This window comes from Equus asinus, chromosome 9, assembly GCF_041296235.1.
Source record: "Equus asinus isolate D_3611 breed Donkey chromosome 9, EquAss-T2T_v2, whole genome shotgun sequence".
NCBI classification, from domain to species: Eukaryota; Metazoa; Chordata; class Mammalia; order Perissodactyla; family Equidae; genus Equus; species Equus asinus.
Genome location: NC_091798.1, coordinates 26,613,081 through 26,640,082, shown reverse-complemented (window position 1 = coordinate 26,640,082; position 27,002 = coordinate 26,613,081). Strand labels below are relative to the sequence as shown.

General features: G+C 49.8%; 1 protein-coding gene across 1 annotated transcript; it reads right to left on the bottom strand.

Moving 5' to 3' along the window:
• Positions 1 to 9,358: 9,358 nt before the first annotated feature.
• On the bottom strand, positions 9,359 to 12,748 carry HAND1 (heart and neural crest derivatives expressed 1). Its single transcript, XM_014846928.3, has 2 exons — positions 11,909 to 12,748; positions 9,359 to 10,303 (listed from the first exon to the last, which is right to left on the bottom strand). Exons 1-2 carry the CDS (start codon positions 12,458 to 12,460, stop codon positions 10,199 to 10,201), a joined length of 657 nt encoding a protein of 218 aa, XP_014702414.1. The 5' UTR covers positions 12,461 to 12,748; the 3' UTR covers positions 9,359 to 10,198.
• Between the last annotated feature and the right edge of the window lie 14,254 nt (positions 12,749 to 27,002).

The following is a 27,002-nucleotide window of genomic DNA, read 5'->3' as shown; positions in this document are numbered from 1 at the left end:
AATGGGGTTAATGAAACTGTCAGAGGTTGGCTGAGAGGGACGGAGCTGGAGCATGCCGCTGTTAACGAGTCAGTCTGGTTGAGGTCAACAGACATTTTTTAAACAGCTGCAGGCTGCCCTGCCCTGCCCTGGGCACCAGAGGGGGAGCAAGGAAAAGAAGGCCGCAATCAACGTGCCAACCCCGGTTAGTCCTGGTTGGTGGGATTCAGAGTTTTACTTTCTCCTTCATGCTTTTTTGGTATTGTCTAAACTGTTTATGATCGGCATGAATCATTTTCACCAAGTCTATAAAACAGCAAAGCAATTTTTTTAAGTGCCCCCAAAGAACTTATTCTCTGCTTGCATAGTTTAACTTACATAGTCCTAAAACCTATAGAAAGGAGTAAGAGAAGTAAAAACAACAACAATAATACAGCCTTCAATTTAGGCAACACTTAGCTGTTGTAAAGGGCTGTCACCGCTATCTCTGTGGGTCTTTGTCACACACTATGAAATAGTGATATACAAGGTCACACTGCTCAGTGGGGAAGCCGGAGTGAATGCCCCCTGCAGCCTCCCTGCCTGTGTGGTTCTCTCCCTGAGCACTTACGATGTGACAGGGCCAAGGATAAGGCTGTCCGTGCCTTACGACCCTATGAAATGAGTACCATTATGCTCTCTTTTATATAGACGAGGAAACAGAAGTGTGGAAAGGTGAAATGGCCTGTCCAAGGTCACCAGAAAATGGTGGGGATCAGAGTCAGACATGGGGCTCTCTGAGCCCAGAGTCCACTGTGCCCTATTGCCTACTAAGTGGATAAGCTAATATGTCAGAAGAGCCGTGTTCAGAACAGTGAAGAACTAGAAACAACCTATATGTCAAACACTAGGAGACTGATTTCAAAAGTATTATACATGTGTCAAAATTGTAAAATAATATTTAATGACATAGAAGGACATTCATACCAGTTTAGAAATACTAGATGTGTATACTATATATATGTATACATATTATATGAATATGAGCATATACATATGTGAATATGTATATTTATATATCATATACATAATATATATGTAGATATGTAGATACACACATATGTATACCCACACACACCTGTATCTGTGACTATGGCCATATGTGTAGGCATTTCAAAGCACCTATTTACCAGTCCAAGTATAGCCATACTATATCTGTATCCATATGATTCGGAGCAAGGGGAAAATAGGAAGCAAAAGGCTTTCTGAAAATCAAGAGAGCTTCTTAGAAGCAGAGGCTCCTAAGCAGACCCTTGAAGGAAATGGAAGGTTGACAGGAGACAAGGCTGGGGAGAAGTCCAGGCTGGAGCAGAAAGCCTCAGATGCCAGAGGGAGGAGCTTGGACTTCAGAGTCACCAAACCTGCTATCGTGAAAAACCAAACCAAACAATGAAACGTGGTCAAGAAAACGTTCAGTGTCTGCTGTGTGCCTGAGGGAATCTGGAAATGGACTCTGTCTTCCAGGAACTGGGAATTTCAGAGCAGTCAACAGAGAGGGGTGGAAAGTAGTCCTTCCACTGCCAAAATCCTGGGATCTGTGAGAAAGCCTCAGAGCCCCGCGCCAGCCCGACTCCTGATGAAGGAGCCATGTGTTTCCGGCTCTTGCCAAGGAGGCTTAGCGACTATCATGAGCTTCATTAAGCTAAAGCAGCTCATGAGACTTCCTGAGGGCTCGTGGCCACCAGCGAGACCGGGCTCTGCTAAGGGAGCAGTGGGAGGACACCTGTGCCCAACCAGACCCTTCCGAGCATCCTGCTGAAGAGATGGGGGCATGCAGGAGTGGACCAGGCTTCAGGGGAAGCAGTGAGGTCAGCCGGGGAGCATCAGACTCAGCCAGCAACGAGCAACTGCCTGAAGGTGACATTGGATCTCATGAAGCCTAGCGAAGCCCAGAGAATGAGGCCTGAGGGGAGCAGTTACCAACCAGCCCCCAGCCTGCCTACAGGCGTTTATCTCAACTAGACGAAGTTGACCGTGGCTGCGCCAATTTGAACAGTCCCAAGGAGGCTCCACTCTCTTCACGGGTAAGGATGTTTTATTTCTAGTTGCGAATATCATTCTCAAATGCATACTATTCATGCTTCTATCTAGGAATATTTCTAAAGCTGATTATGAAAAAGTGGTCAGGATGACATACCTGACAGAAATAATAGCTGTTATTTGTTAAACACTGATGAAGTGCTAGACCCCATTCTAGAGTATCTATGTGAACGGTCATAATCCTCACACAAACCTGCAAAGAAGCTATGATCATCCTTAATTTCCAGATGAGGAAACTGAGGCTCAGAGAAGTTCGATGGCTTCCCTAGGGTCTTATGGTGAGCCGGAATTTGAACCCATGGTGGTGTGACTCCTTTGTGTACCGTGCAACCTCGACCACAGAGGGAAGTAGAATATCAACAGAGTGGGGAGATGGAAGAGGAGTAAAAGCTGTTCGGAGAACTCGGGCTCCCAGCAGACCAGGTACTGAGTACCAGGGAAACACCCCTCTGCATTCCGTTAGCCCAGGGCAGCAGCAGCAAAAGGATTTTGAATGACCAAGAGAAGACTGTGCTTTGTTCAGTGGCTCCTATCCAAAGAAACAGAAGAAGATGGGTGATGCATTTTAGACTTTACATAGTAAGGAAACAGACCCCTGCTCCATGGTGCCCTTAGGGAAGAGGCCTCAGAGAGCTTGGACTGGGAAACCCCAACATCCCTCGGGAGTTAGCCTCATGCCCACAACTCCTGGCTCTGTGAACTTTCTGGTTCTCCTCTCTGCTCCCCTGAACTGCCAAAGGAAGTTAGAAAAAGTGTGCCCTGGGGCTCTGGGGTCACTGCATAGGGCAGTCTAGAGTCCTGGCTGGTTTCTCTATAAGGAACACAGAGGAGGGAGTGTGGCCACCAGGTGGCACCCTCCCCGTAGTCAGTGACAGCCCCAGGCCACATGGCAAGTCTCAGGGGTATTCTCTGTCCCCCTCACAGATGCTGTGTTTGGTGAATGCCTTGATTCCGACCATTGTGAAAATCTAGACAGTCAAAGCAGAAAGGAACTTAGATCTCTGATCCCACCCCCTCATTTTACAGATGATACAAAGGTCCAGTGGGGGAGAGGATGTGCCTGAGGACACACAGCAGGCTGAACCTCCATCTCTTGACCACTGGGTCTAGCACTTTTTTCCCCCACCACACAAACTCTTCTCACACTCCCACAAACACCTCCCACACCCCTCCACTGGACAGCCAGAATACGACCCTGAGCCAAAGACCAGGCCTCAGGGGGCTGGGGAAGGCCATGCTCCCATCCTCTTCCCTGCCATTCCCTGTTGCTTCCATATCAGGCCCTGAAGCCCAACCCCAACTACAACAGTAGCTGTAACTACTACTGCCTGCTCTGGGCCGGGCTGAGAGCTTTCCAATCATTATCAGTGTAGGATTGTCACATCTCTGACCTGTTCTGCTTTCCCTTTTACAGAAGAGGGCTCTGGGACTCAGCCAGGTTAAGAAACCTGCCCAGTGGCACACAGCTCATCTAACTAACTCATCTGGTTGTGAGGACAGGCCTGGGAGCCAGTCCAGACCTCCCTGTTGACCTTGACCTGGTCTCTTGTGCTATATTCTCTATGTTTCAAAACACTTTCAAAGAGCTTTTTCTCTTTTAGCCTGACAAGAGTTCTGTGGGCTGAGGAAAAGCATTCTTAGCCCATCTTAAAGATTAGAAAACTGAGATCCAAGAGGATCATTGGCCTGAGGTCACCTGACTCCTGGCCAACTTGGATCTGGAGCCCAGGGCTCCACCCCCTGGGTGAGACTCTCCACATCTCACTGCCCAACTACAGCCCTGCTGACGTCTCCGGAAGTCATAGAACTCAGCAGCTAAAATTGCAGGTCTGGGAGACAGAGGGCCCGGGTCTGCCAGCCAGCCCTGCCGCTTGATAGTCACGTGCCTGTGAGTAAGTTACTCCCCTCTGCGGTCGTTAGGAGGAGTAAATGAGCCCACATATGTGGAGCACTGCTGCCGGCTGCACAGTAAGCGCTCAGTAAATGGTGGCTCTTTACTGATATGATTAACTAAAACTCCAGGTTTAATATTCCTGCCACATGAGCTTTAAGACCTGCCTTGTCAATATGGTAGCCATTAGCCACGTGTGACTAGTGAATGTCTGAAATGTGGTCCAAACTGAGATGTGCTGTGAGTGCAAAATACACGCTCGATTTTGAAGGCTTAGCATGAAAAAGGGAATGTAAAAGATCTCATTAATAATTTTTATATTGACTACGTGTTTAAATTCTATTTTAGACATTTAATTAAGTAAATATAAATAATATAATAAAATACATTATTCAATTTAATTTCACCCGTTTCTCTTTACTTTTCTAAAGTGGCTACTAGGAAAATTGTAATTACCTATGTGGTTCACATTTGTGGCGTGCATTATATTTCTACTGCCTTAGAGGCTTTCAGAAATTCCACTGCCCCAGCCTGCCTGTCCCCTCCGTCTACCTTAATGATGTGGAATGTAAGGGCTCTGAACCAGGAATCCACTCACTAGCTGTGTGCCCTTGGGCAAGTCAATGCAACCTTCTGTGCCTGTGGGAAATAGGTCCCAACTTTCCAAAACAAGCAAACAAACCAAAATAAATCCTCTGTGCCTCCCAAAGCTATTGTGAGGATTAAATAAAATAATAAAAATAGTTCTACCGTGGACAGCGTGCTAAATACTTTGCACACCTTATCTCATTCAATCCTCACAAACCCCAGGAAGTTGGGGTCACGATCTCTCTCATTTTGCAGATGAGGAAACTGAGGCTCCTAAGTGTTCAGTAAATCGTACAGAGTTTCTTGGCTACTGTACTTTTCCATATCCTGCACTAGAAGTTGAAGGTGTTAAGTAGACGGAAAAGAAGGTTACAACTCTCTGTGTGACCTTGGGCACGTCCCTCCCCTCTGTGGGCCTCAGTTTCCCCTTCTGTAAAATAAAGGAAATGTCTGGATGGGGGGGTAAAGATATTTGAGGTCCCATTGTTATGGGGTGCTTTGAACATTTCAGCGAACACAAGACTTCTGGAATTCCTCCAAAGTCCGATGCCTTCCATTGTCCATTCTGTGGGGATAAATGTGCATTTCTGTTTGTTGTAATAACATTTGTAGGAGCTTTATAGAGTGTCTATGTCTGCTTACATTAGACGCCGTGTATTGTAGTTAAGAGTCTTTCACTATTGCCCATATAAACCTGGTTTTTTATGGGTTTGGGAGAGCTCAGCTGTAAAAACTCTCTCGGCTGAAAAAAATTTTTTTTCAAACAAATTAGGTTTAAATCAGGAGGCTGGTTTCAGACACTTTAAAGCCTGCATATTTTTTCTTCCCAGTCACTTTTCATTTAAAGGTGAGACTGGCTGATTTCTTAGTTTCGTTTCTTTTATGAGGATTTAGCAAGACCATAAGCTTAACTGCTGGTTGCACGAAGAGAAGGAATACAGAGGCTTTTCTGAGCGAGCCCCGAGCCTGAGGTCTGCAGCTGCCTTCCAAGCCCAGCTTAGGATCTGACTGGCCGTGTGACCCTGAGCTGGTCATTTCACCTCTCTGGGTCTTCTTTTCCCCTTCTGTCCATAAGGAACATAACTCTGCCCTGTTGCCTTCCAGTTTATGGGGAGAAAAATGTGCTTATGGAAATGAAAGTACCAAGGAGAGGTGAATGCATCATACAAACATCAGAGGCTGGTGCAAGGAGTAACATGCTGAGTTTTTCACCCGCACAAAGTCGATTCCTAGAGTCAGTGTTACAGTCCAGAAAGAACCTAGACGTCGAGGAGCCCACCCTCTTCCTCATTTTATAGGTGGGGTCCACTCTGGGATCCCACAGAGGAAGAGGGTTCCAGATGAAGGCTGGAGTTAGAATCCCAGATCTTCACAAACCCCTTTCTTTCTTTCTCTACCTTACTTTGGGGACCAAGAAAGTTCAGACTAAGGAGGCTGCATTTGTACACACACTCACACACACACACACACACACACACACACACACACACACACCCCGGAGGTGCTCCAAGATGTGGGGAAAAACCCGGTCTCTGGAAGCAGCCAGACCTGCCCTTTGATCCAAGCACAACCTGACTTTTACCGTCTATGTGACCTTGAACAAAGTCCTTCACGTCTCAGCCTTAGCTGCCTCCGATTCAAACTTAGGCAGTCCCCCTGAGGCTTAAAGGAAATAATGCATGCTAAGGGCTTAAACAGTTTCCTTTACACATTATAACTGTTGTTGTTATGATTATTTCATGCATTAATAGGTTTTAAATGTAAAAAAAAAGACTATATTTACTGTGTGGAAGGAATAGTAAACTCTTCAAGACAAATATTTACTATTGTGTGTTAATTGGTGGTAATGATCAGGATTCTTTCTTATTCATGATATTTAAACCCACAGTGCCTAGCACAAAGTGGGCGCTCAATTAATATATGTTGAATAAAGTGCACTGAAAGTACACTGCCCACCGGAGAAATTTGAAGGAAATTGCAGCTTAATTTTTTATTGCAAAAGTAATATTTATTCATTGTAAAAAAAGTGTAGAAAAATATAGCTAAGCAGGAGGAAAGGCAAAAATATCCTTATTCCCACAACTCAGAGGTAGATATGTAAATGTTTCGGTGTATATCCTTCCACTTTTTCTTCATGAATGATATTTAGTTGGTTAGTTAGTTTTATATAAAGCAGGTCACAAAGGACAGTCTTTAGTAACCTGGGAGGGTTTTTTCCTCCACTTAATATATCGTGAACAATTTCCACATCAATTCCCATATTTTTTCTAGCGGCTTAGAGGTAACCCAATGTACTGATGGATTTATTTAATAAGTTCTGTGCCTATCACACATCAGGGTCCTTTCCTATTTTCACTCTTTAGTAGAACAGTCCTGTAGGTAAAGCTTCGTAACATCAGTCAGTACTCCCTTACATAAATTCCTGGAATTCACTTTTAAGCTCATGACCTTGGAAGTGGAATCATTTTTTTCCCCCAGATTAAAAAAAAAAGGTGATGTCCTTACTTCAAAAATAATAATAGTGACACTGCTTCCCACAGCCAGGTTGAGGTGGGTTTCTGACAAACCGCATCAAACCCTAGGAGACAATAACAAAGGAAACGCCAGGCTCTGAGGCCATTTCGAAGGAGGAAGGGCTAAGAAGGGTGGAGGCTTGAGAGCCGGTGGGGTCGAGGAGACCTGGACCTCCAGTCTGGAGATCCGGGCGCAAACTGGTTCGTGAAACCTGGAGGAACTCCGTTCCTCTCTGAGGCCTTGGCTTTTCCAGCTGGCGAGTGAGGACTGGAAAAGTGGCTCGGGCATTCTAGGCCCCTGGAGGAAGGCTTGGGGGAAGTGGGAGGACATCCCAGTAACCCCCTCAATGGGCACCAGCCCCCTGTCTCAGCTCCCAGGTCCTAGGTCTAAGATTGCGACCCGACAGGGCTGGGACTGACTTTGAGGCTCTAGCCCCGACTTCTCAAACAGGGTTTGGGCCGGCTGTAAGGGGTTTTCTGATGAGGATGAGGCGGCCTGGTTATGCCACACTCGGCTCCGGCTGCCGCAGGCGGTACCCCTCGGTACCCTCTCCCCTTCCACTGGCCAGGACTACAGGAAAGCAGGACCCAGTGCGCATTCTTCCCGTGCCTAGGATACTTCACCGTGCTAAAAATAGTCGCGGGCGCTGCGCACCCTGCACGTTCTATAAACCAGACTGGAGTCCTGGGTTCGAATCCAGATAAGGTCTCCTCCGTGCTGGGACACCTCGATCGGCTTGCTCCCTGAGTCTCAGTTGCCCCGTGCGTGCCAGGGTTCCTAAGGGACTTCCTAGCTCTTCGAAAGAAAAAGAAAAAAAGAGAAAACTCTTTTCCGCTCCTCCCGGAGGGTCCCCTGGGGCCTCGGGCCGGGTACTGAGGCCGGGGGAGGGGGTGTGCCAGGACGGCTCATTACCGCGAGGTGTTGCCCTAGTTAAATCGCCGGCCTGTTTGATCTGGCGGCGGGTGGCGAGAGGGAAAGAAGAAAAAAGTAAGGGGTAAGAGTAGAGAAAAGCTCACACCTCCCCCCACCGTTTCCTCGCTCCCATAAAACACCTTTTATTAACTCCTTCGCGTCCGGAAAGGCCTGCGTGGCCGCTCAGGCCCTGCCACGGTGTTTACAGCCAAAACTAATGAGGCTCCATATTCACCCCGATGTCAGGACGAGGCGCCTGGGGCACGCCTGGCCCCGGAGCTGCCCGGGGTCTCCTTCCTGGTCGGCCCCAAGCCGAGGGCCTCCAGCTCCAGATGTGGAGCCCGAAAGCGCCGAGAGACCCGCGCGCGTCCTCGCGCCTTCCTGGCAGCGCGCGCCGGAGACCCGTGCAAGCCCTGCAGACCGTGCGTGCCCTCGGGCAATCGCGGGAGCTGCTAGAAGACAAAAAAGCGCCTAGCATAGTGCCTGGCGCACAGTTGCGCGCAAACCAAACCAGTTGTTTGTACGTTATTGTTCAGGGACACGTAGCCTGTGTTTGCCCGCCCCAGTTTAGCCCAGCAAGCATCCGCGTCTTGGCAAATGCAACCACTTTTATTCACCCCCACACCCAGCCACGCGTGCGCATTTGGGGCTCAGAGACCGGCTCTCCTGTACAAGTGCCCAAATTAGCGTGCGCATACCCCCATCCCTTTGCACAAATCCACGTGCTCTCACAAATATTTGTTGAGTGTTTTGTTACTGGAGAGAAACGTAAATGTCTCAATTTAGCCATAAGCACTCGCAAGCTTATTTTACTCGCGAATAAAATAATAGCTGCTACGATTTGTTGAGTCCTTACTGCGTGCTGGGAGCTGTGCTAAGCAGACGCTGGTTGGCCCCGCACAGCCTAGGGGCTCCATGTGAGTTCTTGCACCACTGCACGTACGCCTATATGTTCAGAATTTCACATACGTGAACTTAATACCCGACCCAGCTCTCTTCCCAGCTACACTGCGGATGCCGCTCCTTTGTCTGACAGGCCGCCTTGCCAATAACCCCAAACCACTGCCGGCGGACACCGGTGTGCATACTAACCCAGACAAGACCCAATGCCGACCCACAGAAATCCTAGCCGGTCCTCTCTGGGTCTAATTCGTTTCCAGTTTTCCTTTCTGTGGGCTTACTACAGTTATCCTATCCCTTCATTATGTTCTAAGGAGAACTTTGTTCTTCCTTCCAGGAATAAATCCTTTATCTGCCCCCCTCCCCTCGACTTGATTTGTGGTTTGGTTTGGCATTTATCAAAAGGGAAGTAGAAACAGGAGGCTTTCCACCTAGCAGAAACCATAGAAACCGTGAAGCGCAGTGGGGATACCCACCAAGACATCACACAGGCTTCCTCCAATTTCAGAAAATGTTTTATTAGTCAAGAGCATAGATACTGCTTTGGCAAAGGGAGGGGGCAGTGAGTGGTCATATAGATTTGAGGTAGAAAAAGGGAGGGGATGGGAGGATAGACAAACACCTGAGCACAGCAGGCACATAGGTAGTTTAAATACATAAAAACTTTTCAATGTAGGGAAAAGTTTTTACTTACAAAGGAAGGAAGGAGAAAGAGAGACAAAGAGAGACAAAGAGCATTTCCCTTGGAACAAAGTCGGAAGTGCAGCAACAAAAAAATAAAATAAAATAAAAACACCACTGTTTGAGGGAGAACAACAAAAGGCAGCCCTCCATCTTCCCGGTTCGATTCTCTTTCCCTGGCAGAAAACTATTGATTCCTCTTATTGCATTTTAATTAGGGAAGACAACTTCTGAGGGTTTTGACTCCAAGCGGACACGGGATGACAAGGAAAGCTAGATGGCTAGTGGGGAAGGCGTTGAGGGGTCCTAAATTCGCCCCAGAAGGGTTGGAAGGGTGCGTCTTAGCGCGCTTGGGTCCTGCAGTCCCTCCCTCCCGCATCGTGCCTCCAAGAGCAGCTCTCTTGGTTGCGGAGGGGGGTAGATATATATATATTTCTCTTTCTCTTAATGTATTAAAAACAATTTCAAATGACATTGCACGTGCGATCCAAGTATGTTGTTGCAGCCAGCGACCTGCCAGCACGCATCAGAGGCTCGGCGGGATGCGCCCCTATGAGCCTGGCACCCAGAGCCTGGCACTCCCCGCCGCCTTCCTCTCCTCCGGGGGCTCCGGGGTCGGACAGCCGTGGCGGGGTCCTTGGCGCCGGCCTCGGCTCACTGGTTTAACTCCAGCGCCCAGACTTGCTGTGGCCAGCCTGTGCGCCCTTTAATCCTCTTCTCGCCTGGGCCCAGGGCAGGAGGAAAGCCTTCGTGCTGCTGCTGCCGGAGGACACACACACACAGAAAGAGGCGAGAGACAGGTTTAAATTTCTCTGCTCCAATCGCCTGGGCATGGAATGGGGTGGGGTAAAAAGGTGTTGGGAGCGGTAACTGGGAGCCTTTAAATAAATGACGGATTTTTGTTTGCAAAACAGGCAAACAGGCTCATAAATTTGCCTTTATGCGCCGAGTTCCCGGGGCTGGAATAGGCTGGGCTGCTTCTGGAGGTTTGGTAATGAGAATTTTCTGTGTCTGGTGAAACTGAGGCACCTAGGTTTGGCTTTATGGCGCCGAAGAGAAGACTGTAGGGCTGGAATGGGAGGGGTGGGAATCAACAGTTTTCCCACTCGCAGACCTGCTCCCCTCTCACTTCCCACGAGCTTTCAAACCCAGTTTAGCATCTGGGCATGGATACTGGGTTGGGTTTGCTGGGAGCCTCAGATGGCTAAGCCAAGGATGGAGGAGGAAGCCTGGCCTAGCATCCCCCTTGCAGGCTTCTTAGCAGGAACCAAGAGGTGCTACTTGAGGGAGGCAGCGACAAGCAGGGGGTGGGGATACGCCCAATAACTCCTTCCATCGAGGCGTTGCCGGGGCCTGTATCTCCTCCAGCCCCGGGCGGTAGTTTAGAGACTGGATGCCTATCTGTCTTTCCCCGTGTGCCCCAGGTGAGCTTTACCTAATTTACCACAGCCCCTGCGGGTCGGAAAAAACCCGGCGGGCTCACAAGTCAGCTCCAATGCGCGCGGCTGCCCGAGCGCACCAACCTAGAGAAACTAATTCGCCAGCCTGGAGATCTCCGCGCTCAGAGGTCCCAGAGCCCTGGAGCAGCGGAACCGAGCTCCAGGAAGTGTCGCCCTCACTGGAGCATCGAGAAAGGCCGAGCAGGGATTGCGATCTCCAAAGCCAAAAGAAGTGGTTGAGACTCTTGGCTCTTGCTTGTCGGTATTTACACACAAAACCATCAAGGTGGCCCTCGGAACTAGCCCGCGGGGAGTGGAGCGGTGGAACGCCGCGCTGGACTGGGAGGAGAAGACCTGACTTGTTTTAGCCCAGCTCCGTTTCTGACTCCTCGGGGAGGTGGCCTTCACGTAAGATCCCGCTCTGGGCTTCAGTTTCCCTCTCTGTACAATAATGGAAGTAAACTCCAGCAAAGGCTCTTTGAAAACAGCAACGGAGGCCATATGCACAGATTCACACTCAGGCAAATTAAAGTAACGACCTCCTACAGCATTCTTAACCCGGCTTCCAGAGAGCCCAGGGACGGACCACGAAATTGGAAGCAATTCCATATGGGAAGTGTGAGTTTTCTTGGGGTCTGAAGCTTCTGACAGATTCTTAAAAGGGACTCTATGAGCTCCTCCGAAAATGTTAAAATTCTGTCTTCACTCACAGTCTTACAAACACTATCCCACATTACAAATGAATTCAAAGATAAATCTGCCTGCCTCCACACACACAATCCCACATTGTCCACCGTCTCAGAATTCCCCGAAGCCTCTCAAAATCGCACACACGGCAACTCGGACTCCTTCCACTGCGTACACCGCCTGCGGGTGCTCACGGCGCCCGCGCCCTTGGCTAGAGCTTACAGGCCCCAGGACTTACCAGCTCCCTTTTCCGCTTGCTCTCGCGGCCGCCATCCGCCTTCTTGAGTTCTGCCTTGAAGGCCTCGGGGTCGCCAGCCTGTGCGTCCTTGGCCAGCACGTCCATCAGGTAGGCGATGTAGCTGGTGGCCAGGCGCAGAGTCTTGATCTTGGAAAGCTTGGTGTCAGCCGGCACGTTGGGGATGCACTCGCGCAGCTCAGCGAACGCGCTGTTAATGCTCTCTGTGCGTCTCCTCTCCTTCTTGGGTCCTGAGCCTTTCCGCCGGCCCAGGCGGCCGCCGAGCGCCTCCAGCCGCCCGGGGCTCTGGCCGGGCCTGGCGTCTGGACCATAGGCGGCGGTGGCCGCCGCGGCTGTGGGCGGTGGCCCGCCGGCGGGGAAATCCGGGGCAGCGTCAGCGGGGCTCAGCAGCCAGCTCTGGAAGTAGGGCCGCTCCTGGTGACAGCGGGAGGCCGGGCCAAAGAGGAAGGGCTCGTGGAGCATGGGGTGCGCAGGGTGCGGGTGGTGATGGTGGTGATGGTGGTGATGGTGTGCGTAGCTGCCCACGAGGTTCATGTTGGAGCGGCCCCTGGCCTGTGCCGCCAGCCCGCTTAGCGCCGCCCCATGCGCCCCAGAGACTGCCCGGGCCACCCGTGGGCTCTGGGGCGGCGCTCTGGTGGGCGCCGGCTTTGGGAGAGGCCGGGGCAAGGCTGAAGATGAGACGCGCAGCCCGCCGCCTTCTTGCCTGTTTCTGTCGCGGGCGAGGACGCGGATGCCTAGACCTGTTTAACCCTTCTGCGGCCTCGCCTTCAGAGTCTGGCTTATATAAGGCCGCAGCTTTGATGTCAACCTCTCCCTGGAGCCAATGGCAGGGGGGCGGGGAGGAGGAAAGGGGGGTGGCCGTCCCTGGTTTTAAGTTCAGCTAGCGCCACTCGACTCGAGGCCGCCTGCGGGGACAGGGAGGCGGCCCCGCCTCCGCCCCTCCCCCATCCCCCAGTTCCCTTGTGGGTGGAGGCGGGGGCTACGTACTTGAGGCAGAGGCCTGTCAACGCCCTGGACGGTGGCTGCCACCCCCTCCCCGCGGACCCAAGGAAACGAACCTGGAATCGTCCAGGGAAAAGAAGGTCTTCATTTAGAGCCCACCCCTTGATTTTACAGATAGGAAAACTGAGGCCCAGAGAAAGAAAGGTTCTTGTTTCTAGACCCTCCGGAATTCCGAATAGGAACGCTAGCGGTTACCAGTCCCCAGCTCCATCTGCTCCGTTTGTCTTCAGAGTCAGATGAGAGGGCGCCGCAGGAGGCAGCCTAGGTCCCTAACGTTCTTCCCTAAGGGCCCCGGCCCTTAGTCATCGGCCCCATTTGGTGAGACTGGGAGCGGTTCGTGCACAGTTCTTGAACCCACCAACTCTGGCCAAGTCGTGTATACTACGGGGCAGGCGGTGACTGACCCAAGAAGAAACCTTGGGGGTGGGTGGCAGACAAGTAGGGGGAGCCGGCCTGCAAACCCACAGGCATTTACCAGTTTGTTCTGGGCTCCAGGGCCTGAGATCCGCTCTTCTCGGCTCCGGGCGCTTGATCCAGTCCAAAGGCCGGCCGGGCTGACGCAGAGGCCGCCTCCTCTCCTCGGGACTCGGATCGAGGTCCCGGAGCGCGGCTATGTTGGACCACTCCACCCAGGTCATCACCATTTGAGAATGTTCGATTCTCTAAAGACACCAGGGCCAAAGCTCACACACAGCGAGAAATCAGCGCGTGGCAGTGAACACATACAGAGGGGACTGCGACCTCCAAACTAACCTCGAGTAGCGCGCAGCGGGAGAAACGCAACGCCCGGCATCTTGCACTCACCCGCCCAGAGACGTTGTCCTGGCTGCACAGACCTTCACTATTTCCCCTCCCAGCTATGGCCATCCCGGGCCTGTCTGATTCTCTCCACAGGGCGCTTTCCCTGGGCTCGCGTGGGGGACCCGGAATTCCTAACGTGGCGGCGCTTCCAGCTGGGGTTCTCAGTCTTACCTCCGGTGGCGGTGGCTTCCCAGCTTCTGTCTCATACCTGAGTAGCTCCATCCTCACCAATTTTTCCCTTCCCTAGATGGAGTAGAGGGAGGGTGTCCTTCTCTCAAAAGCAGTGTGGAGGTGAGAGCAAAAGGGGAAGATAAATATGTGGCTGCTTTTTAGAGAGGGGAGATTCATTCCTTTATGCATTCATTGGACAATTATTTATTGGCGCCCACTATGTGCCTGGCACACTTAGTACTCCAAAGGCAGAGGGAGGAAGGTCAAGTCTTTCCATTCTTTCCTTGTACAGATAGGAAAAGTGAGGCCCAAAGAGGATGAGCGATTTTCCCTGGGGTCCAGCGGCTAGTGGATACACGGTATTCCTCTCCTGTACGAGGCAGTAAACGATAGGGGAGGGGGGCACTCCAGGAGAGAAGGGAACAAACGCTTAGTCCTGCGTCGGTTCCCCTGTGGGAGCTCTGCAGGGCTGTGTGCCCTAGAGGTGCGCGGTGGGGAGGGAGGTGCTCGTTTCCTGCCTGAGGCGGGCTGGAAACCCGCCGCTCTCCCGGGCGCCTGGCGCCAGCAGCCCTGGGGTTGGGCCGAGCGCGGAGCCGCAGGCTCCCTGGGAGGGAGCGCCGGGCGCCCGGTTCAGCCGCAGCTCCGCAGGGTCCCGCGCCTCCCTGGCCTGTAGGCCCTCTTGAGTGAGAGTGTGCGGGTAGGGAGAGTAATTACTCTGTGGTGAAGGGCTTCGAGCCTCAACACACACCCAACCTTTGCCATGATCCAGGCGCAGTCTTCACCCGCAGCCTCTGAGAGTGGCACACTCGGGCCCACGAATACACAGGCACATATGTTTCCACATGGGCTCACGAAAAATTACTGGCATATACCAAAGTCCGTATATTCATACAGACACCAAAAAGTATGTGTATTCTCAGGGTAACACATTTACACCCACACAACACAGCATTTCAATATTGATGCATTCCTAGGATCTCTCTGTCACCCACAGGGCACACATCACTCTCCAGATGTGTTACAGCCATAAGCCACTCCCAACCCTACATACAGGCATGCACAAAGATACCATCACACAGTAGAGGCACATAAATTCTGCATAAATGTCACACCACTGCAGGGTTGTACACGTAGTCTTAGTGTCACAATTATGCACAGGTACAACCAGTTTGCATTTTCTTACAATTCCCCACAATTGTATTCACAGCACAAAAACCCCATCATACATTTCATGTATTCTCAATGTCACAATTAAGCCTGAGTCCCACAAACACACACGAATACACAGCCACATTACTTCTATAAATGCACAGGTGCTCAGAAAAGGACGTTTTCACATGTTTGCCCTTTACAAACAGGCACACAATTTCCAAACGCTCAGATGATGTGACATATATTCTGTCTTACCTATATATTACATTCACAAGAAATGCAGTTGAACAATAGTATATACATTGTCACAGCACCCACATGAGTGACGAGCACTCACACAGGTACACACAATTACTCACACTCACAGCTCCAGCTGTGTGTGTCAGTTGTTTTCATGTGGTTACACGGATCTCTTAGGGCCATATTCACCCCGCAAATACCCGGCCTGGTTAGTGTGGCAGGGAATGTATTATCCGTACTGGAGGATGAGTTTCAGTCCCCTGAGAGTCCTTGAGGGTCCCCAACACCCCTGGGCAGCCCCTCCATGGGTGGTTAAAGAGCAGAGCGCCCCCAGCCACCTGGGCAGCAGGAAGTGCTGCTCCCGGCCCTGCAAGGATTCCGAGTAGCCTGTGGAGTAGGCGCCCACACTGGGAGCACAGCCCAAGGGGACCTGCTGGAGCTCGGGGCTGGGCGGCCTCCAGCAGATTGGACGCCAGGAAGATCGCCTTTGTAGACTGCAAGGCGCCTAGGCTCCAGACCCGGCTCTCCAGGAGACCCCAACGCCCTTTTAACTGCAGCCTGGCTCAGGTGCGTGTGGAGTGTGCAGAGTGCGGCAGTGGAGACCTGGTGAGGATGTTCTCTTTCTCTGCCCCAGGCTCTGCGGTGTGGGGGAGGTCTGGGACCCAGGAGTTTGGCCAAAATTGCTCTAAGCTGAGAAGCAAGAGATGTTGCCTTCGAGTTCCGGCTCTGCCTAGCACGTAGTGTTCCTTTCCTTCTCTGACCCTCAGTTTCTCCATTTTCAGAATAAGGGGATAGGATTGCTCGTCTGGAGTTCTGTAATTCCCAGCTCCCGGCTGTTGCACGGACCCGCCCTGGTTCCTCTCTCCCGACGCGCACGCTGATTTAGAGCCTGACTCTGGGGCCCGAATGGAAGCTCTGTCTCCCCCAAATCACATCTACAGACCAAGGACCCGGAGCGAAGGACTCCGGAGGGTCCTACCCACCGGTCTCATACTCTCCCCGCGCCCCCTCCCTCGCCGTACCTCTCGGTGCTCACCCCGATAGCGCCTTCAGGAGGTCTGGCACTCCGAGCATTTTCAAGTGCTCGCTTCTCACTTCTTCCTCCAGTTACGCTAGTGAGGCCCGGCAACAACTCTCACCCCATTTTACAGGGTAGAGAGCTTAAGCAGGTAGAGATTGAAACATTGTGTTAAAGGTGTGCGGGGAGTCAGGCCCACCCCGGTGGACACCCTCACTGTCATTCCTCCGCGGGTGAACTTTCAGATCCTCAGTTTCCTTCTCTGTGAATTGGGGGGCAATAACACTTGCCGCAGAGGGCTGGTTTAAAGATTAAGTGAAATGACAGGGGTAAAGCTCTTAGCAGAGTAACAGTTAACCTGGGTAAACGGTGGCGCTGTTTTTCGGAATATTAGTGTCACAGGGGAAGAAATGGAGTCACCCATGTCCACATGACGACATAGCCCTGAAGAGGAGACGAGCTCAGGCCGCCCCTTGCAGCGCTCGGTTCTCATCTGAACTCGCCTTTCTGACCGCATTTGAGTCCTCTTTCCCCACCGATCCCGCAGAACCCCACTGTCGGTAAGGCTTGGAGGTGGGGGAGACCGAGCCTCGCCAGGTATGGGGATTATGTCGCCAGAGACCCGAATTCCGGTTTCGGATCCCACCCGCCCGCATTTGATTCGCTTTATGGTTGGGCAGGGGTTCCTGCCTCCTCCAGGACTCGGTTCCTCCAGCTGTACAGTGGACAGGCTGTACCCGGCTGTACTCAAGCCTTGGCCGCTATGAAGCGACCGCCAACTCGAGGTCCCTCTCCTGCCCTCGCCCGCTGCTCCACTCACTCCCACCCCCGCCCTCTGGAACTGGCAGGCCTGGGAGAGCCCGCGCCGCGGCGCCTACCGCAAAACCTTCTCCCGCCGCCGCCGCGTCCCGTGACCTTGACGCCACCGGCAATCCCCGCACCGGACCCCTTATCTAAATAGGGCCGTAAATCAAGGACCTGTCAGGGCCCGGGTAATTACAGGAACTCCATAAAAAGGACCCGGCCGGCCGCCTGTTTATATTAGCGCGGTGTAAAATATTCTCGCTGTCTTGGGGAATCGCGTCGCGCAGTAACGCGCCATAAATCAGCCCGTGGACCATTTACCCCGCAGCTCGAGCGCGCAAATCCCTTAAACATTTCTCTGCCTCATCTAGAGTGTCTAGGAGTTTCCAATCTGGCTCAACCTGCTCCCCGGGGCGGGGGACAATCAGGGCAGTAAAGAGATAGAAAGCGAGTTCATTTCTCTTCCTAGAAGCTCGCAGGGTGAGAGGCCTCCTTGCTTTCGTCGGTATGGGAAATTAGCAGGTCTGCTGAGAGATCCTGTTAGGACCAACTTTTGCATATAGACAGGGACACCGGCCCAGAGAGGGGAAGGGGCTTCCCTAAGGGCACACAGCCAGTGAGCGGCAGAGCCCAGATCTCTAGGGTAGACCTGGGTTGGAGGGCGGCCTCTGTCTGCTCTTTATTCCTGCCTCTCCTGAGATAGGGGTGATGGGGCCAGAGAGAGTCCAAGGCACAAACTGACATTCTCTACCTTTTAGCCTGGAGGATAACTGAGCTTCTTGTAATTGTGCACAGAAGTACATGTGAAGGCTTTTGTGTGCAACGGGGGCCCCTCATTTCTATTACAGGTGGTGAAACACAGGCCCAGAGCATAAGGCACACAGCTAGAAATCGAAGACCCTTCGCTGCTAAGGTTACCCGTTCTGGTTCGTCTCCCCCACACTCTCTGCTAAAGAAAAACTAAGAGAGAGAGGCAGCCTTATCCATTCTTTGGTTTGTAACAGCCTGCAAAATACAAAATCTATTTAAGGTAAATCTGGTGTTGCCCATAGTCTGATGAGTAACATAAATCAAGCTTATGGAAAAAGAATATTAAATTTTCCGTGTTTTCTCGCGGGGCTGGGACCTGAGGAGTCAAGGGAGAATTAAACATCTTCCTCCCCCACTCCCTTTCTCTTCCGAAGTCCGTAAATGACAACGTGTTTACACAAGTTTTTATGTCGTCTGAGCTGCGTCCCGGCTCCGTTTCCTCCTCTGTGTATTTTCCGCGCAGAGAGATGTCTGCTTCGGGACGCGTTCAACCTAAACAGAACCCTGTCTGATTGGAAAATGTATTTATTTGAAAAATCGTAACTCACAGTTTTGGTGAAAACGGCCCCCAAATTTATGGGATCGCTTGGGGCGCGGCGGTCGTAAATCAGAACGCACTGGACGCCCCCCTCCCCCGCCGCGTCCCCGCAGCAGCTCCAGTCAGGTTCTCCCGAGAGAGCGCGGGAGACAAGCCCACCCCACACACCCCCTCCCCCCTGTCCAGCCTGCGGCCCTCTGGCCCTTCGTGCTCCAGTCCCTCCGCAGGGGTTAGTTGCTGGCTAGCGGGCAGGTGGATTTCATTCTGATTCCTTTCACCCCAGCCCCGTTGCTTTCGGGACAATTTTATTCTGGTCAGCCTCACAACGATCAGCTTCACGTGGTCAGCTAATGGTGTTCTGTTGCGCACCAGTCTATTTTAGGCATATCTGCTTTGTTCATTCATTGCACGCTGGTTAGCTTCGTGGTGCTAGACGGCTCCGCGAGTCGCCTGTGGCCGGTTCCTAACCGATTGGTCAATTGTGTGCCGAGCTGTTTGATGCGAAGAGGTTTATCTCCGGTCAGTGTCAGGAAGGGCAGTCTCACCGCCTGACCATTGCTTCCCGGACAGGTCAGGGAGATTTTTTCCTTTCACCGTCCAATTTGAATGCCGCGGGAGGACGGCATCAATCCGCTCCTCCTATCTCCTGGATCCTGCTGCCCCCAGACGCCAGCTGAGGACTGGGGAGAGGCTGGAGCTGGGGACGTGTCCCCAAGGACAGACGCCGCGGGCCCCACAGGCTGGGCAGTCCTGTAGTCCAGGCAGAGCTGGACGCATTGGGCCTTCACGAGCAATCAGCGAGTCGGCTTTCTCCTGGAAATACAGGACTGAGCCGCATCTCTGCGCGTCCTTTAGATCCTGCACTTCTCTGGCAGCGTCCACAGGGAAACAAGGCAAGCTCTCCACTCCGGGCTTGTCGGTCTAAGCTCTATCTCAAGAAGAGGGGTTTGTAGACTCAGTCAAAACTTTTGCGCCCCTTTATCCAGAGAGGGCAAAGGAGCGTCGGGAGCCACGCGGTTCTGCGCAAGAACGGCGGCAAGGGAGTGCGGGAATTCGAGGTTGTGCCGCAACTCACGCCATGCGCCCGCCCCGCGGCCGCCTGCCTCGAGAACCGGTCCGCTCGCCAGGTCCCTCAGCTGCTACCTGCCAGGGGTGATCTATACGCAGTAGCATTTGGTTCAAGGAAATACAGTATATTTCGGTAGAGAAAACCCGGTCGGATCAACCCAGTCCGTTCTGGGAGATTAAGAACTGATGTGACGTAGAATGGGTCAGAAGTGGCGAGGGGACAGAGGGCTCCTATTCCACTATCCTCCCTTAAAGCTTGGGGTGAGGGTAGAGGAAGCATAGCCCCTCCGTTCTTGGGCCTCAGTTCTCCCAGTCTAGAATGACCTTGGTCTCGAGGGCCGTGGGACCCGCACGTTCTCGCGCGCGCTGCAGGCAGGACCGGAGCAAGACACGGAATGTAAATTTGTTGGAGGCCGAGGTATTAATCTTGAGAAATCTGTGTCTGTCTGGCGGAGAGGTCCGCGGGAGGCTAAGCGTTTTGACGCTGGGTTGGGGGGCTAGGTCAGCGGCTGGCTAGCTTACTGGTGAATATTCTGAGGTCCCCACTCTTTCCTTCTGCATATAGGCGTTCAGAAACTGAGTCTGCGAGCAAGGATCTGTATCATTATTAGTCTGATTATTTTAAACAGGGCCAGGCTACATCCATCATCTTTCTCATAATGGCCAATTGTAAACACACTTTAAAAGAGAAAAACAAAAAAAGGGATTTAGTGTTGACACTGGGAAAATGCTTAGTGCTGGTGGTGTGGGGGAATTGGCAAGCTCCCCGGTCCTTTGGGAGAGAAGTTAAGTGCTTAGTGTTTTTAGCTTTTTCCACTGAATTTCTAAATCTCTCAGGGGTCTTCGTCTCTTTATAAAGTTGAATGAAAGAAGTCCTTCCTTAAAAAGTCAGGATGGGTAAAAAAGGCCTTGGTTTCAGGAAGGAGAAGCACATGGAACAGGAAGCCTGCAAACTTGGCAGACTGAGTCTTGGTCCTTTCATTGTCATGTCAATTGTCTTACCAGCACCTTTCTCAGTTCCAGCCTCTTTCTGCCCAACCCTTTGCCTTGCTGCACAGAATTTTGCTCTGGAGGGGGGAGATGAGAAGATCAGTGAATGACGGAAAAAACAGAGATCAGACAAGAAAGGCAAGAGACGTGAATGGTGTCTGGAGAAAGGGCAAGTACACTGTGGTTTTGCCTCATTATCAGATGTTAGGCCAGGTTCCCTTCCAGAAAGCGTGAGTTTGACCACCTCTTCCTGGTGCGAAGATCACTCCCTAGCCACATGGAGACCCCTGTCACTTCACCCACACACACCACAGGACGCAAGACTGTCCTCATTAGCCTCCCCTAACCATCCAGAGTGTGGAGCAAAGACCAAGAAATAAGTCACAGAGGAACCCAGCCCCCTAAACCCAAACCAACTGCTGCCGGGTATTAAATTCATTTTCATCCATGCAAGCAAGGCCCCCCAAAAGTCTCTAAAAGGGAACAACAAAGGTGGCAGGAGAAGAGAGAACAGAAAGGAAAGCCTAGAAACCAGAGCAGAAATTAATTTAATTACCTCTTCTCCCCTGCCATAAATTCCGCAGAGGAAATCAAATCTTTCTGTGCATGTGTATAAAAAGCAATCAGTCTATTGAGCTCGCCAAAACCCATTATGTCTCAAACCGGGTATCCTAATTGAATGAATCTAAATGTACCAGGCGAACAGGCATCCACTGAGCCAGGTTTTTCCAAGGACGTTTGCCACGGAGCCAGAGAGGATAAACATCGGTCGGTCGGAACCACACACTAATCAGCTTGCTTGCAGAAAAGGGGAAACTTTCTGAGCCTGGGCGCTGGCAGATGCATCCTAACATTTTGCGTCAGATTGTAATGGAATATTTCTCATAAACAGCCAAGTGTCTCTCCCAGCCACTCACCTGACATGTTTCTTGTTGTTTAACTTCAGATCTGACAGATGATGATAACCTGGGAAAGAGAGAGGTTACAAATGCTGAGGGCTGCGAGGCTGGGCAGTGTAAAGGGCGCCTGCTCGAGAACGGAGACAGGGCTGTGATTTGTAGGGCCCGGAAAAGGTTGTTATGCAACCCACGGCAAGCAGGCAAGCAGGGCGGCTGGGAGAGGGGACTGGCATTCGGGAGGGGAGAAAGGACTGCTCCTTTCTGGGCTGCTCGCTCTAAGGAAATGTGCTGCTGGTTTTGTATTCCATTTTGTGAGATGGAGAATGCTCCCCCTTCCAAGTCTCCCCCCGACCCTCTCCGTAGCGCACTCCTTCTCACAGGCACACTGATTTATATCACCTGTTAAAGACTGATAATGGATGCAATTAGCTGTGGCACTAGAGGAAAAAAGGGAGGAGTTGACTTTATTCCAATAAAAGATAAATTTGTTTGTTTTCGTGAACGTAGTTCATGAATTTATATTTCGGGAGCCCATTCAAAAGAAATTATTGCTGCTTTCTTTGCTACGTGGGAATCACCCTAATAGGCATTCGCTGTCCAAGTTTAGTGGGTATCACCATCCCCTTGTTGAACACATTTCCAGTGCAGGGAGCCGTGTAGGAGAGGGGTGGGCGCACCAGCAGATTCCGAGGCAGGCACCACGTTTTGAGATATGACTTATATGGATATGGTGGAGACTCAAGAGTAACCTATTTACCAGCATAAATTCTTTTTCTTGTTAGCTATGTGGGTCTAGCAAAGTCAGTGTACATACACAGTTAAATGCAATACACGTCTATGGTGGAAAATTTAGAAAATATAGATGAATATAGGAAGAAAATTAAAATTTCCTTGATCCTAACAAGCTTTTTAAGCTCCCTGGGCTGCGGTGTTCACCACTGAATCCTACAGACTCCAAAAGGGGACAAGGCTCTTGTCTTCACCTGTCCTGCCCTCAGCACCCAGCACACATCTGGCACACAGTAGGGCCTCCCAAAAATATTCGCTGAAAGAAATAATTGGTTGAATGGAGCTGTGGGATTAGATGATCTCTAAAGTCACTTCTAACCCTAACATTCTATTTTTCATTCTCTGCTCTAGGGGAAAAAAATGTAATTGCGTAAACCCAGATGCATTTGTCACCGGGACCAGACATTTAAACATGTGTATGTTTCGTCTCCATGTCTTGTCATTTGATCTGACAGCTTTCTGCTTGCTCTATCTGATATTAGTTTAGGGTTGTCCTTGCCTGAGGCAGCCCAGCCGTCATCCTGGATCGAAATTGAGTGGGGTGGTCCCCACCTTGTACCAAACAGAACAGTCAGAGTTGATTTTTGAAGATTCCAGCAAAATTGCACAGGCAACCGAGAAACAGGATAGTGGGGTGTTTCCAGGATAAATGTGCAATTCTCTCCTGAAAACATGAGGCAGACCCCTCCCCTTCGGTCACAGCACACTAACAACAATGACAGCTGTGTTAAGCTCTTACTATATACCATGCACTTTACGCACATCTCTCATTTAATCTTCACAGCGACACTATTAACTGCATTTTATAGATATGAAATTGATGCCCAAGGTCACCCAGCTAGGACATTGGAGAAGTAGGATTCAAACCCAGGTCTCCATAACTCCGAAGTCCTTACTTTTAACCACTACAATGATGTGTGTGTTTCGGGGTGGAGGTACTTAAAATGCTAAAAAGATTTTTATTTCTCTAACAGTAATATACTCTCATTAAAGAAGAATATGAACCTGCCACCCAAACACTGCAACTCTGTTTCACTCTCTCACCCTCAAGCACTATACTAAGAGTCCTTCTTGATACATGGAGCCCACGTTCATCGGTTTTAATAGTAGCATCAGGTGCTCATCAGTTGCATCTAAATAGATGTCTTGTCATAATGAGGTTACAGACTCCATGAGGAGAGGAGCCAATTCTGCTCTAATCACTGATGTATTCCCAGCACCCAGCACAATACTTACACATCGAAATTACTCAACAAACATTTGTTGAATGAATGAATGATAACTTAATAGAGACAGTTCTAAGGAGATGCCTCTGGCGGTATGATCATATAGAAGTTAATCATACAGGACAGCCCCGTCACATGGTGGGTGCTGAAGAAGACGTGGTTGAAGGAGCAATCTTTTAGGAGGAGAGCTGGCACATGGAATTTTTAAAATAAAGTCTCACCCAAATTCGTAAAATGGAGCTAAAATAGATTCTCCACCTTAGTTAAGTCCCTCTCTGCCTCTGTGTTTTCTGATCTCAGCTCTGTGCCCTCTCATGACGTGATCCCAGGCCCAGACCCTCATCGGGGACCATCCAGTCCCAAAGGTCGATATGTTCGTATGCTCCTAAGTCAAGTGTCCACCGCCAGGGCTAGCAATGCAGGGAGTCAGACCTCAGTGAAGTTCGTCAGAATGATTTGAGATTTGTGTCCAGTCCTGGATTCCAGAAGTCATACTTTGCACCTACCCCCATCTACACTTTTAGAATGAATTTCTAGGGGAAAAAAGTGAATATGATTAATATTAAGTAAAAAAAAGCAGCACACAAAGTTAAACATGCGGGGCTATTTTATTTTTTCAAAATAAGAATGGCTTTATTTTTAGGACAAAATAAATAGCATGAACCCACATCCAAATGTGAGTGAGACATTTCACTGGATTTTATAAAAGAAAAAGATGTACTCAGGTGTCATCTAAAAACTGGAACCGTCAAATTGGCATATGAAAGAAGACACCCCAACACGATCATTGTTGGTGGAATCGTTGGAATTACGGATGATATTTTTGCCTTTCCTCAATTTCTTAAACTTAGTGTAATGTTGTATTTTACAGCTATCATCTTGTAATTAAAAAATAAATTCATACTCCAAACTAAATGTACAACCTAAATATAATTCCTGTGAGAGGAGACAGTCAATAAGAAAAAATGCCAAGGCAACTTTGGCTATAAAAATAGTAAGAACAAGAGCAACAACGTCTATTGGGCACTCATATTGTGGCAGGCAATGTATGAAGTATTCTTTACATGGATTAGCCCATTCATCTCAAAAGCACTTCATCAGAAAAGTGCGGTTATTGTCCCCACTTTACAGGTAAAGAAACTGAGGCACAGAGAATTTAAGTAACGTGTCCAAGTTTCCCAGCTGGTAAGGGGCAGGGTTGTGATTTGAGGCTGTTGATCCTCCAAACACATTTATGGAAGGATGGAAAAAAGCGGGAGGGTGAGAGGAAGGAAAGAGGTGAAGAAAAAAGTTGTCCCATCGGTAAGAATAGTTGGACCAATGAAATGGATGTGTGAGATATCTGTGTCTAACCGAGCACCTGGAATCATCTAGGGGGCTAGTTTAAAATGCAGAATCTTAGCTTCACCTCAGACCTGCTGAATCAGAATCTGCATTTTAAAAACATTCCAAGGGATTTGTATGCACATTCAAGTTTGGGAAGCGATTTGTATGCACATTCAAGTTTGGGAAGGCTGGTAATCAAGATAGTTAATAAATAATCCATTTGAGAAAACAGAGAGAGAGAATCCATTGGCATCTGCCTGAGCTGGTACCACCTCCTCAGAAATAGGGGCATCGCTGCATGAATGAGTGTTTTTCAAAGCGCAAGTGAAGCCTGTTTCACAGATTGGGAAAACATCTTAATGAATCACGATCAGAAATTTTTTTAAACAAAAGAATAGAATAGAAAATATCAAAGTGCATCTCTTGGAGGAAGGGGAAGTGTTACTGCATGAAACGTTTATTTCGAGTGTGTGTGTACACCGAGTCCTGACGTACAATGTCCATCTTGTATGTGCTCTCTGCCAAAAAAAGGTTTAGCAACTGGCCTTCACACTGTGGCCTGAGACAGCCATGAAATTCCAGGCTGACATTCAGAGGTGTGGTGAATCCACTTCCTATTTCTGATAAATGTAGGAACTCTGAATGAAAGGGTTGGGTAGGTGGGAAGAAGGATGGATGTCTCAGAAATTATCTATCTTCCTGTCCGGATGCAGAAACATAGGGCCAGAGAGGGGAAAGACTTGCCCGAGGTCACACAGCAAAACTGAGATTGATGCCTTTGGAAAGAGAAGCCTAACGATGTAAGGTCCTTCATTCCCTTTTTGTCCCAACCATGAAGGACCTGGGAGGCTGGGGGGATCTGGCCAGGAGGCCAAGCAGCCTGGGAGACATGACTCTGGAATGTGTTGGGGAAACAAGATGCCTTCTCTTCCAGGCCCAACAAGCCAACAGGTCTATGTGTGGCCAGAAGGGGCTCTGGTTATCTGCCGCCCGCCTCTGTTTCGTTTGGTCTGTCAACTCCAGCAGCAAAGTGCCCCAAACGTGTGAGGCTTGATAAAGGTGGGAAGGTAAGAGGGTGGAGGTGGCAGGACCTCAGGGACCAGAGCTGGAGAGCTGTCCCAGAATCTCTGTTTCTACGTTTCTTCTCAAGCGGCTGGGAAAGCCAGTTGGACCCTCCTGTCCCTTCACAGCCTCCCCTCCCTGGGTGGTTGTGGCCGAGACCCCAACTTCTCTGGGCCGCTGGGCCTTCTCCATCTCAGAGTGGAACAGGATAAACTCTTGAAAATTGGATACTGAGTCAAAGGATTTAGACTTTTAAAAACAAGTCTACCCTCTTATTCTTCCTTTTGCATTATTTTTTAACTCAAAAAGTAAGACAGAGAACTTGGGAAAGAGAAGAAAATACTTATAATCCTATCACCCCCAGATACCCATGTTACTGTTATGATGTGTAGAATTTTCAAAACGGGGTCACAGAATCTAGCCTGTTTCACTTTCTCACTTAGCAATGGGTTGTGAGCATTTTTTTTTTTTTGGCCAATGAATATTATTTACATCACATGGATATTTGATGATATATAGAATTATTGTTTTCTTTTTCACTTTAGGTGTGGCAATGACACTGTTCCTATTCTTTTTTAAAAAGTTCTTTTAGAGATACATTGTGGGCAGTTTCTGAGTCAAATGATGTCTGGGGTTCCCTTCAAAACAATACAGGAGGGAAACTGAATGGGAGTGGAGAGAAAACAAGATTGGTTGGCCAGAAGTTAGTAATTGTTGAGAGTCCTCTGTCTACCTTTTTAATAAAAGGTTTTTTCAATATTCTTCTGTAACAGTAGTTTTTTGTCTATGTGGGTCACAGATCCTTTTGAAAATCTTAAACAAGCTATGGATCCACTTATCCACTTTCCAGAAAAATCCACATTGCTGTATCAGACCCACAATTTCAGGAGGTTGACAGTCACCTGAAACCCAGGCATGTAGCCCAGGTTAAGAACTCCTGACCTACAGCATGATTTTTTTTTTAAGATTGCATAGTATTCACATAGATATATGATAATTCACTTAACCAATCCCCCTATTGTTGGGAATTTTTATAATTATAATTATTATTAAAACATTCTATTACATATGTCTTTGCACATGTGTTCCTTATGACAAATTCCTGAGTATCAAAGGATTTGCCCATTTTAAAGGGCTTTTCTTACAGGAAATTACATTGGCCCCAGAAAGTACAGTTAAC